We start from the raw sequence: 16682 nt of genomic DNA, 5'->3' as shown, positions 1-16682 counted from the left end.
TATTTCCCTGGCTCAGGATCCAGGTGGGATCTCTAAGGAATGGCTCTGTCCCACCACCCTCAGTTCCACCTAAAGACAAGGGTGCCATAGGCCCAGGTAGAGCTGAGAAAGCGCTGGTAGGTACAAGGCAAAATGGCACTCACGTAGGACAAGTCCTCCAGGCCCTTGCCCAGGATCTGCCCTGACACACAGCTGCTGTCTGAGCCACTGGAGCCACTGGCTGATGGGCACTGGGAGGAAACCTCTGAGTCCTCAGGAGCTGGTAAGGGAGACCAGGTGAGCCATCAGCAGGGGAGGCCCAGATCCCAAGTCATGCCCTTCTGCCTCTGGGAAAGCCCAGAAACCTACTCAAAGATGGCTGGCTGCCCAGTTCGGCATCAGTCTCCAGTGCCACTTCCTCTGGGAAACTGGTGGAATACAGGGGCCAGCGGAAGCCCAGAAGAGCTGGGTCTCTGTGCAGATGCAGGTTGAGGGACCCCAGTACGGAGCAAGAGGCAGGATCTCCAGGAAGGGCGCCTGAGGCCCCCAGGTAGGGGCTGTCAGAGTCAAAGGGAGCCACAGCAATGGAGGCCCGAGAGCGAACTGCTGCATGAGAAAGAGAGTCCGGTTGGGTCAGGCCAGAGCTCAGCTGGGCCGAGGTCTTGAGGGGAGTGCAGGCTAGGGCTGCCCGCGGCCCACATTGCTCCCTGAGCAGCTCTCCCTACCCCACCCCGCAGCCTGTCTGCTACCTCGGCACTTCAGGATATAGTTGACGGTGCGGTCATTGATAGCTTCTTCGCTGGGGGCGATGTCCCGGAAGGCCTTGTTCCCCACACCCATAGACACCATCTCAGCCATGCGCACCTCTGGGTGGAAAATGGGTATCTGGACATCAGGCCGGCCCTTTATCACTCCTCCTCATGTAAGTCTCTCCTGGACACCCAGAGCCTGGGGACTGTCCTGTTCACCAAACACTCAGAGGTTTACATGTCCGCAGCCTGAGATGGTGACATGAGGACCGCCTGGCTTGAGTTCTTTCTCCTGTGCTGGCTGTTGCTGCTGGACCTTTTCCACCCTCCCCAGTGTTTCCAGTTCTGAGGCCCTCGCTGGGGCCCCTCTGGGACAATGTAAGCTCTCCAAGGAGGGGATCATGGGATGAAATGGGACAGACACCCACCCTTGTTGTGGATGGCCTGCCTCCAGAGCAGGCGGGAGATGTCAGCTGTCCAGGCCTGCTTGGTGGCCAAGCTGGCGGCTTGTAGCACAAAGGTGTCCCTAGCCTTGCGACGGCGAAACCAGATCTCAAAGCGCAGGTTGTTGTTCCCACAGCACTCAGTGAGGCCAAGATCTGCCATCTGTGTGACCAGGAGAGGAGCTCAGTGAGGCTGTAGGGGTGCTGGGGGTACGGGGAGGGCCCGAGTTGAGCCTACCTTGAAGGACCGCTTGTAGGTAAACATGTCGATGCCTGTGGGTCCTCGGCGAGGCTTGCTGAAGAGCAATAGCTCCTCAAAGAGGAAAATGCGACGCAGGGATTTGTGGCGCCCACAGCGGACTGTGAACTCATCCTGCCGGACCAACTGGCCCTGTTCCTTGAGGTTGACCTGCCAAGTGGGGGCCCGGTGGGTGCCTGGCCTCTTCTGCCCCCTCCCTTCACACCCACTGCCCCTGGCCTGCCAAGACTCACGTCACAGCCCTGGATGGCATCCATGGCTAGCAAGTCATTGCCGTGTCGCAGCTGGAAGTGCACGAGGCTCTGGGCAGCCCGCAGGGCACTCAGCTCCTGTGCGGGTCCCCCACAGGCCCGCGCCAGCTCCTGCAGCAGCAGCGCATACTTGCTCATGCGCTGGATAGGCTTCAGCAGGTAGGAGGCCAAGTCCAAGTGGTCCCCCAGTGCCTGCTGCTTGTCCTGCCGGATGCATCAGACACCGTCAGGGAGCTTCCCGTTGTTTGCTCCATCCCCCCTCCCGCTACAGTCTCAGGCTCACCCACCCTGAAGAAGACGTGACCATAGCTGGTCATTAGGGCATCGGAGCGCGGTTTATTCTTGCTGTAGAGTGCGTACATCCCAAACTGCACCCTCTGCAAAGATACACAGCTTGACCAGGTGCCAATGGGCCAGCATCCAAGGGAGTCAAACCACTCAGCTTGGGAGGCCCAAATGGCCGACGACATGTCCCCAAGGAGGCCTCCCACCGACAGATCCTACCTGCCCTGCTTGGAGTGATGGGTGATCTGGCAGGAACAAGCGCTGTGCAGGGAGGGGCTTGCCTACAGGGCTCTGGGGAGGAAGTCCTGCACACAGCCCTGCCACTTCCACAGCCCCAAGAGCTCTGCTCTGGTCTCCTCTCACCTTGGATGACCCTTCCCCTGCTCACAACACTAAGCTACACTGACCCATCTCCTTCTCAACCACTGGGCCTCTTTCCTGCCCAGCACATTGTACTTGATCTTTCCTCTGAATGGAATGCTCTGACTACAGCCCCTCCCTCTGGCCTTAGCTCAAACATCAGCTTCTCTTAAGATGCCTCTCTAACTGTTCTCTCTAAAGGGGGTACCCCTGCCTCACTGCTAACTCACCATCACCTATCTGGATTTTTTTCCTAATCCCAAATATAATCTGGAATTACCTATTTTACACTCACATCTCCTCTGCTAAACTAAAAGTACCCTGAAGAACAGGGGCTGGTTGGTCCTGCTCATAGCTGTGCCCATCACACGACCTGACACCAAGGTCAGACCCAATAGCTCACTGTTGAGTGTGGCAGGATCAGCCAGGGGCCACGTGGCCTGTGGGGCTTACATGGCGCAGGAAGGCATAGGCCACCCGGGGCGGGTGCTGGGTGCAGGCCTCCAGCTCACGCAAGAAAAAATGGCGGTGGAAGTCCCACAGCTTCTCCAGGTTGCCAAAGAGTTGGGCACGCTGGCCACGGAGGCCCTGGGGCACATCAGGGCGATCCAGCTCAGGGAAGTAGTTCTCTATGGTGTAGTCCAGGGCACGGACATATTCCCGCTCCGTAGCCACCATCTCCGCCAGTACCAGCTGAAGTCTACCAGGGAGGTGGAGTCAGGACCCGAGACATCCACCCTGCCACTGCCCTCCCTGCCCTGCCCACTCTGTACCTGTTGGGGCTCCTGGGGTCACAGCTCCCAGGAGGAGGCACGGTGGGGCATGACTCTGACTGGGCACCACCTCCAGCCTCTCGTCTGTGGCAGGCAGGTACAATGGCCTCAGGGTGGCACTGGTGGGCAGGTTCTCTGAGACTCAATCCCAGATTCTGATCAAGGCTATAGGCCTTCCTCAGGGGAGGGACAGCAGGTACTGCTGGGACCCGGCTGACACACAGGCTAGCTGTGCTACCCGTCAGGGGTGACTTCAGAGCAGCTTCTAACTTCTGATCCAGGGCCAGCCAGGTGTCCTGGCACTGCGCCCAGGCCCAGCGGCACTCCTGGCGAATACCCTCAGATCCCAGCCCTGTGGCTAAAGCCCACATCTTTCGGAAGTGGGCAGGAGGCAAGTCCGGGTGCTTGGTCCAATGCAGCTGCAGTCGCTGCAGCACAACCCCTGGGCGCTCCTGTTCCAGCTCTGCCAACACCTGCCGCCCCTCCTCGGCCCAGGTCAAGGCCTGCAACACCAAGGCCAGATGGGCACTGAGGAAGGATCTCCCCAAGACTGCTGTGCCCTCTCCTCTACTTCCCCCCATCCCCACAGAATGTTGGCCCCAGGCTGCATCCCCAGTGGATTTGGGCATCAGACTGAAAACAGGGAGAGAAAACAGGCACGACAGCCTTCAAAGCTCAGGCTGCCGTAGCACTAAGCAGCCACCCCCTCTGACTTCACTGACCACCTGGAACCAGGGACAGGACCCCTCACGCACCTGCTTGAAGAACTGCAAGAGTCTGTCGGCATCTGCCAGTCGCTGCCGCCGCTGGGCCAAGGCCCTAGAGAAGTCGGCCAGCTGGGTTTGCAGGGTCAGAAAGCGGGCCCCAAAGGGGCCCAGTTCGGCTGCATCACAGCCAACCAGTGGCTGCAGACATTTCTCCCCTCGCCTGACCTGTTCCTGGAGACAGAGTTTGGAATCAGCAAGCCTAGGCCTAGCATTGCAGTTGCTGAGCCCAGGTCTTTTCCATGGATGTCCACATGGCATCACCAAGTCACTTCTGTGAAGACCAGACCTCCACATCTCCTCCCCCAACCCCCTCTCTCTGTGCTCCTCTCCACAGCGAAACTCCCTGGAAAAACCGTTATTTTCATCACTACTTCTTAACTATGTTGGCCTTCTGCAGCCCCACTTCACTCCCCATCCCCAGCGCCTCTCAGGCTTCCTCTGACTCTTACCATTCAGTACTACCAAACCTCTCTCCTCTAGCTCCCCTGATCTCTCCCCTCTCCCTGATTCTCCTTGGCTTTCTCTAGTGCTTCCCCTCTCCTGATCCCCCATCCATTAGCTCAGCTGTTAAACCTTGGTGTTCCTGAAGACAGCCCACTCTCTCTCAGGCAATCATGTGCAAACACACTTCAAATATCACCCATACACCTACAACCACCAGATGAGCCTCTACACTCAGTGCTCCCTCTCCTTCCTTCATGGTCATTTCCAAAGCACATCCAAGGCTGGACAGATGAACGCCCTTTCCCCCAGAAGGTCCGTCTCTCAGGGAACAGTACCTATTCACCTTTGTAAACACTTCTTTCTCTCACAGCTTCACATGCATCCACCACTGAATCCCATCAACTTCTCAAATGATATCTCCTCTGCCACCATCCTGGCCAGAGTAAGCATTATTCCCACCTGGACCACTACAAGTGCCTCCTCAATGGACTCTGATTGTCCATCCACCAAATCACTGTCTACCCAGGAACTATGGTAATATTTCTAGAATACAGATCTGATTATATGATTTTCCTGCTTAAACTGTACTCCGTTATAGGACCCAGTTCCTGGCCACTGGCCATTCTTCCAGCCTCATTTTACCTCATCTCACCCCACTCTCCCTCCTTCTTCTGCTCTGTATTTCATCCTCACTGACTTTCTGATGGTTCCTCAGGCCAGCCACGCTCCTTCCTATCACAAGATCTTTGCACATGCTTTTTGCTTCCCCAGTCTGCAACGTGTCTTATCTCTAACCCTCTTCTGCCTGGTTAACGTCAACCTATCCTTCAGATCTCAGATCAAAGTCACTATCTCAAGAGAGTTTGGCCAATACCCCTCCTCGTTCAGGACTTTTATCATACACTCAGATAGAAACACCTGTATTGCTTCTCTCTAGAACTTTTGTACAGAAAGAACAAATGTGCTCAGTCGCACAGTCATGTCCGACTCTTTGCAACCTCATGGACGGTAGCTTGCCAGGCTCCCCTGTCTATGGGATTCTCCAGGCAAGAATACTGGAGTGGGTTTCCATTCCCTTCTCCAAAAAAGAACATATACATGACTTTCAATCTTTGGTTACAACTGATCTTCTCCGCTGGATTGTAATTTCCAAGAGAATAAAGACTAGATTTACTTTCACCCACTCTGCATTCCAAGTTTCTGGCAAAGTGCTCCAATACCTACACAAGGAACAAGTAACCAAACTCACCTGAGCAATCTGGTCCAGCTCCCGAAAAGGGCCTTGGGCCTGAAGCAGCATGTCCAGTGAAAGCTCCCTGGGCTCCTCAAGTGCTGGCCAGCCCACCTGCTGAAGCCATACTTCCATCTGGAGGAGTACGAACACGGAAAGGAGAGTTGTTGCTATGGGGTGGGGGTGATGCTTAAGATGAGAGGTGAGGCCCACTGGGGCGGATAGTTCCCACCTGGTGCAGCTCGCCCTCCTGGGCCTCCAGCGTCTGGACCAACTCCAGTGCTTGTATTCGGCGGTTACCCTGCAGTGTCAGTTGGTGCAGCAATCCATCCACGCGGCCATACAGCTCCTCAACCTCGTCCACTGCTGACCTGGTGCATGGTACATGTCTTAGTGCCCCTTCCAGGTGCCTAGATCCACTTGACCCTGTCCTGGGACCATAATCCTGGCTGGTCTGGGCCAGACACTGAGTCCTTGGCATGGGATATGGTGGGCTGGGGCAAGACCTGGACTTGTACCTACCTGTAGTCTGGGATCAGGGTTACCTCTGGGACCTCTTGCTTTAGCCACGTCAGCTCCAAGGCTCCCTGGCATTGTAGCCATGCCAACCGTGGAGAGCCTAGCACATGCTCCATCAGGACCCGTGCCTGCCGCAACAGTCGACCGGCTTCCTATGATTAAGAGCAACAGGTGGTGGAGGCGTGCATGGGAGAAAGGGAAGGAAGATAGGGAGAATTTGGGGAGGTGTCAAGAGGGGACACTCACCCCAGACTCCACAGGCTGGGGCACAGCCTTCATGCTCTCAATGGCTCCCTGAAGCAGGGCACAAACTACCTGGGAGCTCTGCAGGAGGGCTTCCAGACGCTGTGAACAGAGGCAGGCATGACTAGCGCAGAGCACAGGGCTGGTCCCAAGCAGCTTGGATCCCAGGCCACGGCAGCCAGCTATGCACTGCCCAAGCCAGCCCAGGGGAGGCTCCTCTGCTGACCATATCGCCTGTCTACCCACCCAATGCCCCACCCAGTGTACTGACCATCCGGAAGTCCAGCCAAGCCTGGTGACAGTAAGGCAGGCCTCCTCCTAGTGAAGTGAGCAACTCTGAGGTGGAGATGTGGGTCAGCAGGCTTTGGTGAGAGGATAGATGCTCTAACTGCAGAAAAAGAAGGTGTAGTGGACTCGGGCCTGGTGGGGACTCACCCCATCTCCACCCTGACTAAAATGGCTCAGTACCTGTAGCCCTGCAGGCACTTCCTCCGGCAGCTTTCCCACCAGCAGCACACGGTGCACTGATCCTGGGACTGCTTCCTGCAAAGAATCTGAGCTCAGCCCTGACCCCGACCCTACACAAAAGGAATGGCTAAGGGGAAGAAGGGAGCTACAATCCTGCACTCACTTGCAGTTGGCTGAGCCCCCAGAATATGGAAGAGCTTGGGGAACAAATCCGGGCATCCACTAGCACGGTCAGTCCCAAGGTCTGTACTTTGGGCCTAAAGGAGCAGGCTTTGGTTGAGTATTTCCCCAACCCTGCCAATCTCCTGGCTCAGGTTCTGTCCCCCAACCTCCGCCCCCAACCTGGGGATGCTTTGCAAGTAGAGCAGGAGGCGGACAAGCTCATGGCTGTTGCACTTGGGGTGATTCCAGGCTGAGTTATGGGCACACAGAAGCAGCACTGCCCGGCCTTCCACATCTCGAGTCCCTGTGGGGAAAAGGCAGTGAACACCTGCTCAATCAAGCCACCCCACCTGTACCGCCTTTAGTGTCTCCCAGCTAGCTACCTGGCAGGGCAGCCATGCCACTGGCAAGTAGCTCCCAGGCAAGGTCTTGGGCCAGGAGGTAGTCAGTGGACTTCAAGAGCCTGGATCTGTGGGAGTCTTGGGGAGGAAAACCACTTGGGTCTACACTGGGCAATCTACCCAGAGACCCCCTATTTGCATCTGGGCTTTAGTCTGAGTAGGATCAGAAGCCTCCCCACCTTCAGGTACCCTCCCTCCTTCCCTCCCAAGACCTCCCTGGCCCAGCCTTCCTTACCTGCCTCCAGTAGCTCTGATGATGTCTCAGATAAAAGACCTCCATGGTTCACAGAGTCACTGTCCAACCCTTCAGGGTCCAAGCGGACTGGCATGACCCTGCCTGAAACTGAGTCCCCTGCCAAGTCTCCTCCTTGGCTGTCATTCTCACCCTGTGCCAGACTAAGGTGGGAAGACATTGGACTTAGGAGGATCTCTACTCCAGAGGAGGCTGGTTCCTTCATGTGGACAGAAGACCCTCTTAATGTGCCCTTCTGGCCATGCCCCGACTTATCTGCAACCATCTGTCCTGTGGGTGACTGAAGTTCACCAGGCAGAGGGCTGCCCTGGAGCTCCTCCCCCTGGGCTGCCCCTGATGGTGGGCTTGGAGGATGAGGGTTCTTAGCCTGCATCTGGGGAGCAGGTTCCCCCTCATCCCAGGCATCTCTGAAACTGCACACAGCAAATCTCCAGTCGGTGGCGTGGCCGTGGGACTCTGGAGACTCATCCCCATCCTCCAGGGGCCCTTCCATCACCCCTTCCTTAAGGGTGGGCCTGCTCCAAGCAAACGGGAGAGGAGCTAAGCCCTCGGTGTGAAGTGAGACCTCAGCTCATCCAGGAAACACGTTGAAGATGGCCGGGTAGGGCTCGGCGGGTGATGTAGGCAGAAGGCACTAGGCCGTATTAGGCACCAGTCTTGGTGCTTGGCACCGGCACCGGCACCAGCACCGCGAGCACAGCGGCTGTCGCAGTTGAGGCCTGAGGAGAAGGGAGAAAGGCTGGGGTCTCTCCCTCCAGCTGGGGACCAGCGACGCCACGCTCCCGTGGGCCTTCACCCGGAAGGCCCCACGCTGGGGGCCGGCCTGCGCGGGTGCGACGCTCACGGCGAGGGCGGGGCGCGCCTCGTGCTCGCGCTCACGCCGGCCTGGCCGACACCGGCCTCGCCACGGGCTCGCGCGCCCGTTCCCTCGCCCGCCCCGCCGGCCACGCTCACAACCCCAGGACGCGCCGACGGGGAACCGCGAACCCAAGACGCCAGGAAGCCGGAGCCCTCGAACGTACCGCACCGCTGCCTCGACGGCGGCTACTGCACGCAGCCTCCAGACAGCGGGGGCGGCACGGGCGCAGCAGGAAACACGGCGGCGCCGCACCGCCCCCTGGGGGCCGGAGGACGCAGCCACCGCCCACCCCGCCGGGCCCGACGGCAGCCGCCCGAGCCCCAGCCAGCCCGAGAGCGCCGAGACCGCGGCTCTCGCAGCGCCCCCTGCCGAGCCACCCCCACGTCCCCCGCGGGCTGGGACGACTCGGCTTCACCCCCGGGGCTTCCAGCTGACTTTGACTTGGCTTCTCAGCCCGCTGGCAGGGGTAACGACCAGCGGCCTTCCCACGGCGCCCACTCCCCCGGCCTGCTCAGCGCGCCAGAAGCGCTCCCCCGCTGGGAAGGCGGCATAGGTGCGCGAGGGTGAGTGAGCCAGGGGTCCGCCTGGGAGTGTGGGAGGCGGCTGGCGGAGCGAGGGGGGGGGAGGCTTCTGCTCTTGAATGCACGCGGGATGGGGGGAGTACAGCCCCAGCCTCCCTGGGCAAAACAAGGAGCGCTTCTGTCAGCCTGGAGACCCCTAAGAGAGACTCCGGAAGCCCAAACTAGCTACTTGGTGCTGCTGGCAGCCATTAGGGGTATCTTCATGGAGGGAGGGGCCCTTCCATTGCAGCCCCTATCTTCCTTTCCAGTCCTCAGGCCCAGGCACCGAGAGACAGCTTGTATGATCCCATGATGGGTCGTGGGGGCTGCTGTCTGGGCTAGAGGGAAGGAGGGAGCTCTGTAGTGGGTGCTGACCCAGATTCGCCAGGATCCACCAGGCCCGGACTCTCCACTCCCCTGCATTCTTGGCACTTCTGTCATATACACCCTCTCCCCAGCTCCCCACCCCCTGCCACAAAATCCAGCCAAAGAGACTGGAACTGAGGACAGGATTCTGGAAGAAGAGGGCCAGGTGTGCCCTTCCACTTACCTGCTGGGTGAGCTTCTGCAACTCAGTACCCCTTGAGCCTCATCTTACTCACCTGTAAAAGAAAGAAGGAAAGTCGCTCCTTTCTCCTGGGATTCCCCCCTGAGAACTAGGAAAGACCTGTATGTCAGAGGTCCACTTGCTGCCAGCTCTGGGGCTGTGTTGGAGCCCTGCCCTTCATTTCATGCTCTGTCAGAGGATCCTGAACTGGTGAAAGTCACTTGGACAGCTGACCTATGAGATCTTGCTCAGCTTTGAGGTGTGAAGTCCCTTTGGGGACATGTGGGTCTGGCCTGACACTCCCCCAAACTTGTGGGAAGATTATAAGAAGGTAGCCTATGTGGCCAGAAGAAGACACTGTGCCCCATAACCTTATTCAGGCCCTGGGTTCCTTGTAGAGAGAGGGCGCTGGGTACAGTGGCTTCCCTGGCTCTAGGGTAGTCACCTCCTTCAAGAAGCTGCCAGAGGAGAGAATCAGGGCATCAGAAGGAGCACCAACAATCCTCCCCTCCCCACCGTCCCAGCTGCCACATCAGCACCAAGTCCGCCTCCCAGGAGCCTCCTTCTTCAGGGGATGTGGCCGGGAGTAAGGAGGCTTGGGGTTACCCTGCTCCATCCCCAACCCCCCGCAGGCCCTCTCATCCCACCCTCCTCTAGCTTCAGCGAGCATCAGGACCAGCCTTGGCTCCCTCCCCAGCTGTGTTAGAGCCGCCCCACTGAGTCACTGCTTCCAGCTCCCTCCCTCCCCTTCTGCTGCCCAGTCTGCCCACCCCCACCCCAGCCAGGCCCCCTGTGAGCGTTGGTTAGACTTGCTGGCCAGCACATGTACCCCTCCAGAGCCAAAGACAGGAGGCCTCAAACCACAGGCCATACCTGACCCCAGCACCCCTGGGCACAGGCGGATAGATTCAGGGGCAGGGCCAGGCCTTGGTTTAGTCACTCTGCACAGAATGTGCATTGTAAGCCTCATGAAGACAGAGACCATGTATTGCCCACTTCTGTATTTCTTGTATCTAGCACAGGGCCTGGAATAAATATTGAGGGGTGCCTGAGACTGGTCACGCCAGCCCTGCCCTCCTGAGGCTCTCTACTTATGAGCCAGATGTAAACCAGAGTCACAAATGGAAGCAGATTCAGAGGCTCAGTCGGAGAGGGCCACAGAAGAGGCAGAGGGTGGCAAGATGCACAGCTCCGGGATGGCAGAGAGACAGATAGAAATGGGGACAAACTGGGCCTAGTGGGGAACACTGGGGGCTGGGCCTGGAGCCAACCTGAGCCGCTGACCACAGCAGGGTCTGTGGGCTGAGCTTGCAGGACTGAGCAGTGACTCATGGGGCCCAGCTCTGTGGCTCTTCTGGCAGCAGAATGTCCTCACAGCAACCTTTTCCACTGAGATCATGAAATGGGGATGGGCCTCCCTCCCCTGCCCCTTCACCAGCCAGCTCCACATTTCTTACCAACACGAGCCACTCAAAAATGGAGCGGGAGCTCTGTGTTTCTATGGGCCTAGTGATAAGAGAACCACAGTCATTGCCCTCATTCCACCCCAAACCTTCCCCTCTTCAGTACTGCCCTAGACAGCGCGGGTGACAAATGCTCTACGCCTTCCAGACCCATCTCACCTCCAGCCTAAATGAGCTCTAACTCCTTAGTGTGGCATTCGAAGCCATCTGGAGGCATAGTCACAGCCTTCCCGTCCAGCTCTTACATAGAAAAAAAGCTCACCTGATCACAAGCTTGTCGCAATATGTCTCCCTGTTTGTGGAATGCCCAGGTGGCGCAGTGGTAAAGGATCTGCCTGTCAGTGCAGGAGACACAGGAGATGTGGGTTCGATCCCTGGGTCGGGAAGATCCCCTGGAGGAGGAAATGGCAACCCACTCCAGTATTCTTGCCTGGGAAATCCTATGGACAGAGGAGCCTGGCAGGCTACAGTCCATGGGGTCGTAAAGAGTCAGACACGACTGAGTGACTGAGTATACAGACATATGCACACTTGGAATGCTCATGCTCATCCCTCCAGGTCAAAACCCTTCCTCCTTCAAGGCACTGGAGGTTGTTCCCACCATCCTGCCTGGTCAGATGGTGACTTGTTTGCTTTTCTGCATCCCAGATGCCTGCCTCCCCTGGTTTTCTTACCCTCAGTCTGCTCATTTCTGACCAACCGTTTTCTTGGAAGTCCCCCCATTTTTAGTTACCCAGCTCTAGGCCCAGGAGCCCCTCTGCACCCCTTTCGTACACCATCAGTTGTGGATTTCATTTCTGAACCTTCCTAATCTAGTGATTTTTGAAGGATGTGGTCTCTCTCTCCTTCTGGAAAGCCAGTTCAGATTACAGATTTCTGGGCTCCCGTAGACCTGCTGAGTCAGAACCTTGGGATAGGCCCAGGAATCTGTGTTTGACAAGCTCCCAGTGGTTCTGACACCAGGGTCTGAGAATAGCTGCCGGCCGTCTCCAACATAAGCACCTTCACATCCCTGGGCCTCCCAGCAGGTCTTCCATCTCTAGCCTTTCCTCCTACCGAGCCTTCCTCCACATAGGCCTTCACCCATCCTCCCCCCAGCACCAGCTACATTCATGCTCCCTACTGCACATCACTGCCCACACTCCCTAGGTCACTATTCTCCCAGGCTGCCACCTCCGAAACTCGGCAGGGTCACCCCACCCACGCCTTTGTGTCCTTGGCTGGCCTCTCCCCAGCATGTCACTCGCTGCTCCTTGCCTCTTACTGTGTGTGCTCCAGATGTCTTTTATTCATGCTGCTCTTCCCACCTGACATGCACCGACATAGCTTCACCCATGCTGTCTGAGCCCCATCATACACACACACTCATACCCCTCTCAAAGCTACCCCCCTCCACTAGATCTCCTCAGGCCTCACAGCACTTTCTATGTTCTTGGGCTTGTAACGAAACACCAACAATGACTAACATTTATAATCCTTTACAACGGGCTAGGCTGTGTACTAGATTCTTCTCATTTCATCATCTAATCCAGACAGCAGCGGTATGAAATAAGCATCCCATTTTAGAGATGAAGACACTGGAACTCGGAGAGAGTATGTAACATACCTAAGGTAACATACCCAGCAAGGGAGGGCTGGGACCAGCTGCTCGGCCTTATTGCAGCCGACTATAAGCCGTGTGAGGGCAAAGCCTGAAAGTCACTCTTCCTTCTCTTCCCACATTCCCCAGGCATAAGTCAGAAAAAAGGCTGACTAAATGTGTAAGCTTTGCAGTGTGTTCAGGGTTTCAGATCTGTGAAGACGAACAACAGGTCAGTGATTACCTAGGGCTCAGCAGAGGGTGAGGAGTGAATGCCGACAGTACAGAGTTTCTCTGGGAGATGATGAAACTGTTCCAAACTTAGCTTGTGGGGAGGGTTGCACTACTCTGTGAATATGTTCGAAAACCACCAAGCTGTACATTTTAAATGGGTGAATTTTATGGTGTGTGTGTGTGTGTGTGAGGTATCGATAGAAAGGCCCAGTGGAAACTGGGTCTGCTGTCATCAGGGATTTCTATCCCTAGATGTTTCTGGACCCCACACTCTCCAATTTGTATCAGAAACACTCAGGGTAACCAGCTCCCTGGAGATTGTCCTCCCACCCGCCATGTGTGGAACACATCTGTTCATTTGTCCTACCGCCCCCTCCAGGCATTTGAGGAATGTTTATCTGGTGCCAGTGTGTGTTGGCTGCATCTTTGGGCACCTTGGCATCTGACCTCTGGGGTCTTTCTTCCTGCAAGTCATTCCCATTTTGTGGACTCCCAGTTCTGTGACCCCGTGCCCAGAGAACAATCCCCTGGACTTGCTGCAGGCTTCCTGTAAGGTGACGTAGTGGGAAAGAATGGGAGCAGAAGGAGGGCCATAGGGCCTAACAGTCCTTCCCGGGACCTCCTCCCACCGTCCACCACCCATATCAGGGAAGCCCTGGGTCACAGAGTAGAAAGTTTCCATCTCCCTCACCACATGCCCTCTTGCCCTCTTCTCACACCTCAAAACACCCAGACACATGGGCACAGGACACACATCCATCTGAGAGATGTTTAATGTATCTTAGGTTCAAGGTACACAATTCAGGGCAGGTCACCTGCCACCCAGTCAGCCCCCTTTCCATTGTAGTCAGGCCTCTCAGCCCCAGAGCAGTGGAGCAGTGATCCTGAGATACCTAGCTCCTTTCCTGTTCAGGAGAAAACGAGACAGTGTGGGAGGCCAGAGGCCACCATCTCCCCTCCTCACAAATCTCAGACCCAAGGATCTGAAAGGTCCAAAGCCAGGTGCAGAGCAGCAGATCCCCAGAGTGATGCCAGCTAGGAAGCAGCCATGACCCGAAGCCTGGCCCAACCCTGTGGCCTCAGTCCTGGAAATGGAGTAACTATTGCCCCAGAGACTGGCAGCAAAGGGGAGAAGATAAAGCAAGGAGTGGAGACAGATTCCCACTGCCCCAAACCAACTGGCTATGGGTAGCTGAGACAACAGGGTAGCAAAGCCTGCTGCACCTCCCAGCCCAGTCCCTCTGAGGACCAGCCCCTCGTGGAGCCTCACTGCCAGGGTACTGTCCTTGAGCTGACTCTGGGGCAGGGTGGAGTGCGGGACAGCCCAGTGTCAGCTGAGGAGAGATGCCCTTGCTTGGGGGACAGGAACTGCTCCCCAGGAGGACCTGCTGGGGAAGGGGCATGAGCTCCCCTTGTCTCTGGGCCTTGCCTCTAAAATGTCTGGACTGGGTTTTGAACCAGAGTTAGGGCCTTATTGAAAGGGAAGGTGGCAGGAGTTTAGGAGCAAGGAGGGTGGTGAAAAGGGTTCCTGTGAGGACCAGCCCAGGAGACCCTTCTGACCCGCCCCAAGGGAGCCCAGCTGCTACTTCAGTCCAGGCCCCTCTAACCCCATGTCCGGTTGAGTGGGCTCCTCTGCCCATTGTGCAGGGAAGACTTCCATGGGGGCCCCGGCCCCCTGCTGCTCCCCGAGTCTCTGGACTACAGCCGGCCGCCTTTGTTGAAGTGGATGCACCAGTGGGAGTTGGCGGGGCCGGGGCTGAGATGGCTGTGGTCCTCGTGTCCCATGAGGGGCTGCAGCTCCTGCTGCCGGGGGATGTCAGCGCTGCTCTCACTGCGAGAACGACCCGCCTTGGCCAGGCTCGGGGGGAAAGCAAAGCAAGAGCGAGGATCAGAGGAGAGGGGCAGCTTGAGAGGGGCCTGGGGCTCTTCCGGGGCCCGTGGGCGGGGAGGCAGGCGGGCCATGGTTGGGGCCTGAGTACACGGTGGGGATGCCAAGCTCTCCAGGGATGAGATGCTCTGGTTCCAGCCTGTCTGCATGTCCACGGGCACAATCTTGGTGGTTTCTGAGGACACGTAGACGGCCAGGTCCCCCTGCCCACTCTTCCAGGGCAGCTCCTTCTCCGCACAGGTTGGGGATGGGGGGATGATGCGTGGGCTGGGGCACACCTCAAGGCTCCCTGGGGACAGAGCACACACACAGTCATTGCCAATCCAGTGGACACTTTCTCAAGTATAAGCACAGAAGTTCATTCTGCAGTCGCCATGCAGCATCCATTTGTGCAGTTATTGGATGCACGCCTGGCCAAGGGGAAGCACCACAGCTGGGTTTGCTCCCCACTGTGTCCCCAGCACCTAGCACAGGACTGAGCATGTAGCAGTTGCTCAACAAATACCTATTGAACAAATGAAAACAACTAGAACAAAACAAAGCGAGAGCAAGGCAGGAAAAAACCCATCTATGATCAGCCCTCAGCCAACTTGCAGTGCCAGGCTTAAACCACATCCTGCTAGGCCCCCGGCCCAGGGTGAGGAAGATCTCGAGGCTTGGCCACTGCGCTCCTTGCCTGAGTTCCCACCGCAGCCCTTTGGTGGGACAGAGTCCAGGAGTCTGAGCTCACGAAAAATTAAAATAGGCTAAAGCTGAGCCACAAAGGGGATGCCAGAGCACAGGGGATGTGAGCCGAGAATCCCAGAAGTGCGGGCACCCATAACGGAAGGCTCAGCCACGGCATTACAGAAAGGCTGAGGCTCTGAAAGAGGAAAGCAGGGAAGGAACAGCCCTCTGGCTATCTACCACCCCTTCATCTCCAAAGTCAAGCTCAGTGCCTTGCCTATAATAGGTGCTCAGTATGTGTCTGCTCACTGATAAAGTCCTGAGCAGTCCTGTGAACCTGACTTCAAGTGCTCCATGTTATGAAATGTATTGATGCTGTGACTGAGAGTGAAACTACCTCCCTGGAATGCTGTGTTAAATTTTAATAACAAACTTCAGTGTTCACCTTTAGAGGATATCAGGTAACTATTGGTCTGAAAACTGATAAGTGAAAGGAAAAATTCAAGCATTTATCCATTCTTCCCTATATGAACTGTACCTCAGACTGACTAAGTAATTGATAAGGGAAGGCTTTTTAATATAAGAATTCCTGCTAATCAATGCAAACAAAAAATAGACATAGAATATCAGCATTGCACAACCCAGAATGAACTGTTGGATGTGGCAGTGATCACCAGTGACTGGAAGACCACCTGATGAAAAACTGACAGGGAGTTTGATAATGGGTGGCTCAGGCTAACAACAACTGAAGCCAGTAGTCAATATTAACTTACAAAAAGAGAGACAGCCAGATGGTATATGCTCCCTGGTGAGATGTAGTGGGAAGTATAACATCACCACCTATGGAGTATGCTTATCAAGTCTGATCTAGATTTAATTACTGATTTGAAGGAAATATAAAGGTCAGTGAAACAGATTTATTAAATGATGCTTAGGGGATGCAATCAGCAAAATCCAGACAAGGAAAGACTGGGGGACAAATAACCAAGTTATTTCAATAAATACAGTGCAAGGAAAGAAAGTATGGTGGGGGGACCTATAAATCAGGGTTTTTCAAACTTGACACTGTCACAGGTAGGAGCAGAGACTCTGCTGTAGGGAGCTGTCCTGTGCATTGTAGGGTGTTTAACAACATCCCTGGCCTCTACCCACACATTGTAGAGGTACCCTGCCTGCTGTGACAACGCAAGATGTCTCCAGACAGTACCCTAGGGCAGGGGTCCCCAACCTCCAAGCTGTGGACCACCACTTCCTGTCAGATCAGCAGCGGCACTAGATCAGAAACAAAGTGCACGATAA

General features: G+C 56.3%; 2 protein-coding genes and 1 long non-coding RNA gene across 10 annotated transcripts in view; 1 reads left to right on the top strand and 2 right to left on the bottom strand.

Annotated features, from left to right (window-relative positions):
- The window catches only part of PLEKHG4 (pleckstrin homology and RhoGEF domain containing G4), a 10887-nt gene extending 670 nt beyond the window's left edge, over positions 1-10217 (bottom strand). The window contains exons 1-22 of one of the 4 annotated variants that reach the window (XM_060397999.1): positions 9999-10203; positions 9557-9608; positions 7570-8306; positions 7317-7412; positions 7114-7237; positions 6935-7028; positions 6772-6846; positions 6575-6691; positions 6307-6405; positions 6064-6212; positions 5774-5912; positions 5560-5676; positions 3855-4037; positions 3100-3602; positions 2780-3026; positions 1969-2058; positions 1664-1885; positions 1410-1580; positions 1157-1334; positions 729-845; positions 349-585; positions 144-259 (exon numbers count right to left, since the gene is read on the bottom strand). In XM_060397999.1, coding sequence (XP_060253982.1) covers positions 144-259; positions 349-585; positions 729-845; positions 1157-1334; positions 1410-1580; positions 1664-1885; positions 1969-2058; positions 2780-3026; positions 3100-3602; positions 3855-4037; positions 5560-5676; positions 5774-5912; positions 6064-6212; positions 6307-6405; positions 6575-6691; positions 6772-6846; positions 6935-7028; positions 7114-7237; positions 7317-7412; positions 7570-8080 — 3585 coding nt within the window. In that variant the 5' untranslated portion in view covers positions 8081-8306; positions 9557-9608; positions 9999-10203. Of the gene's footprint in view, positions 1-143; positions 260-348; positions 586-728; positions 846-1156; positions 1335-1409; positions 1581-1663; positions 1886-1968; positions 2059-2779; positions 3027-3099; positions 3603-3854; positions 4038-5559; positions 5677-5773; positions 5913-6063; positions 6213-6306; positions 6406-6574; positions 6692-6771; positions 6847-6934; positions 7029-7113; positions 7238-7316; positions 7413-7569; positions 8307-8609; positions 8654-9556 lie in introns of those variants that run through there. The other 3 variants (XM_012189935.5, XM_060397998.1, XM_042231768.2) reach the window with 3 other exon arrangements.
- Positions 8727-16682, top strand: part of LOC121816494 (uncharacterized) — a 19862-nt gene continuing 11906 nt past the window's right edge. The window contains exon 1 of the long non-coding RNA XR_006056122.2: positions 8727-9009. This is a non-coding gene — a long non-coding RNA (uncharacterized LOC121816494). The remainder of the gene's footprint in view (positions 9010-16682) is intronic.
- SLC9A5 (solute carrier family 9 member A5) overlaps positions 13585-16682 on the bottom strand; it is a 23072-nt gene continuing 19974 nt past the window's right edge. For all 5 annotated transcript variants that reach the window (XM_042231774.2, XM_015100482.3, XM_060398001.1 and 2 more), the window contains exon 16: positions 13585-15006. In XM_042231774.2, coding sequence (XP_042087708.1) covers positions 14528-15006 — 479 coding nt within the window. In that variant the 3' untranslated portion in view covers positions 13585-14527. The remainder of the gene's footprint in view (positions 15007-16682) is intronic.

This window comes from Ovis aries, chromosome 14 (assembly GCF_016772045.2).
Source record: "Ovis aries strain OAR_USU_Benz2616 breed Rambouillet chromosome 14, ARS-UI_Ramb_v3.0, whole genome shotgun sequence".
Taxonomy (NCBI): Eukaryota; Metazoa; Chordata; class Mammalia; order Artiodactyla; family Bovidae; genus Ovis; species Ovis aries.
Note: the sequence above shows the minus strand (reverse complement) of the source record. Positions and strands in the feature narration are given on the sequence as shown.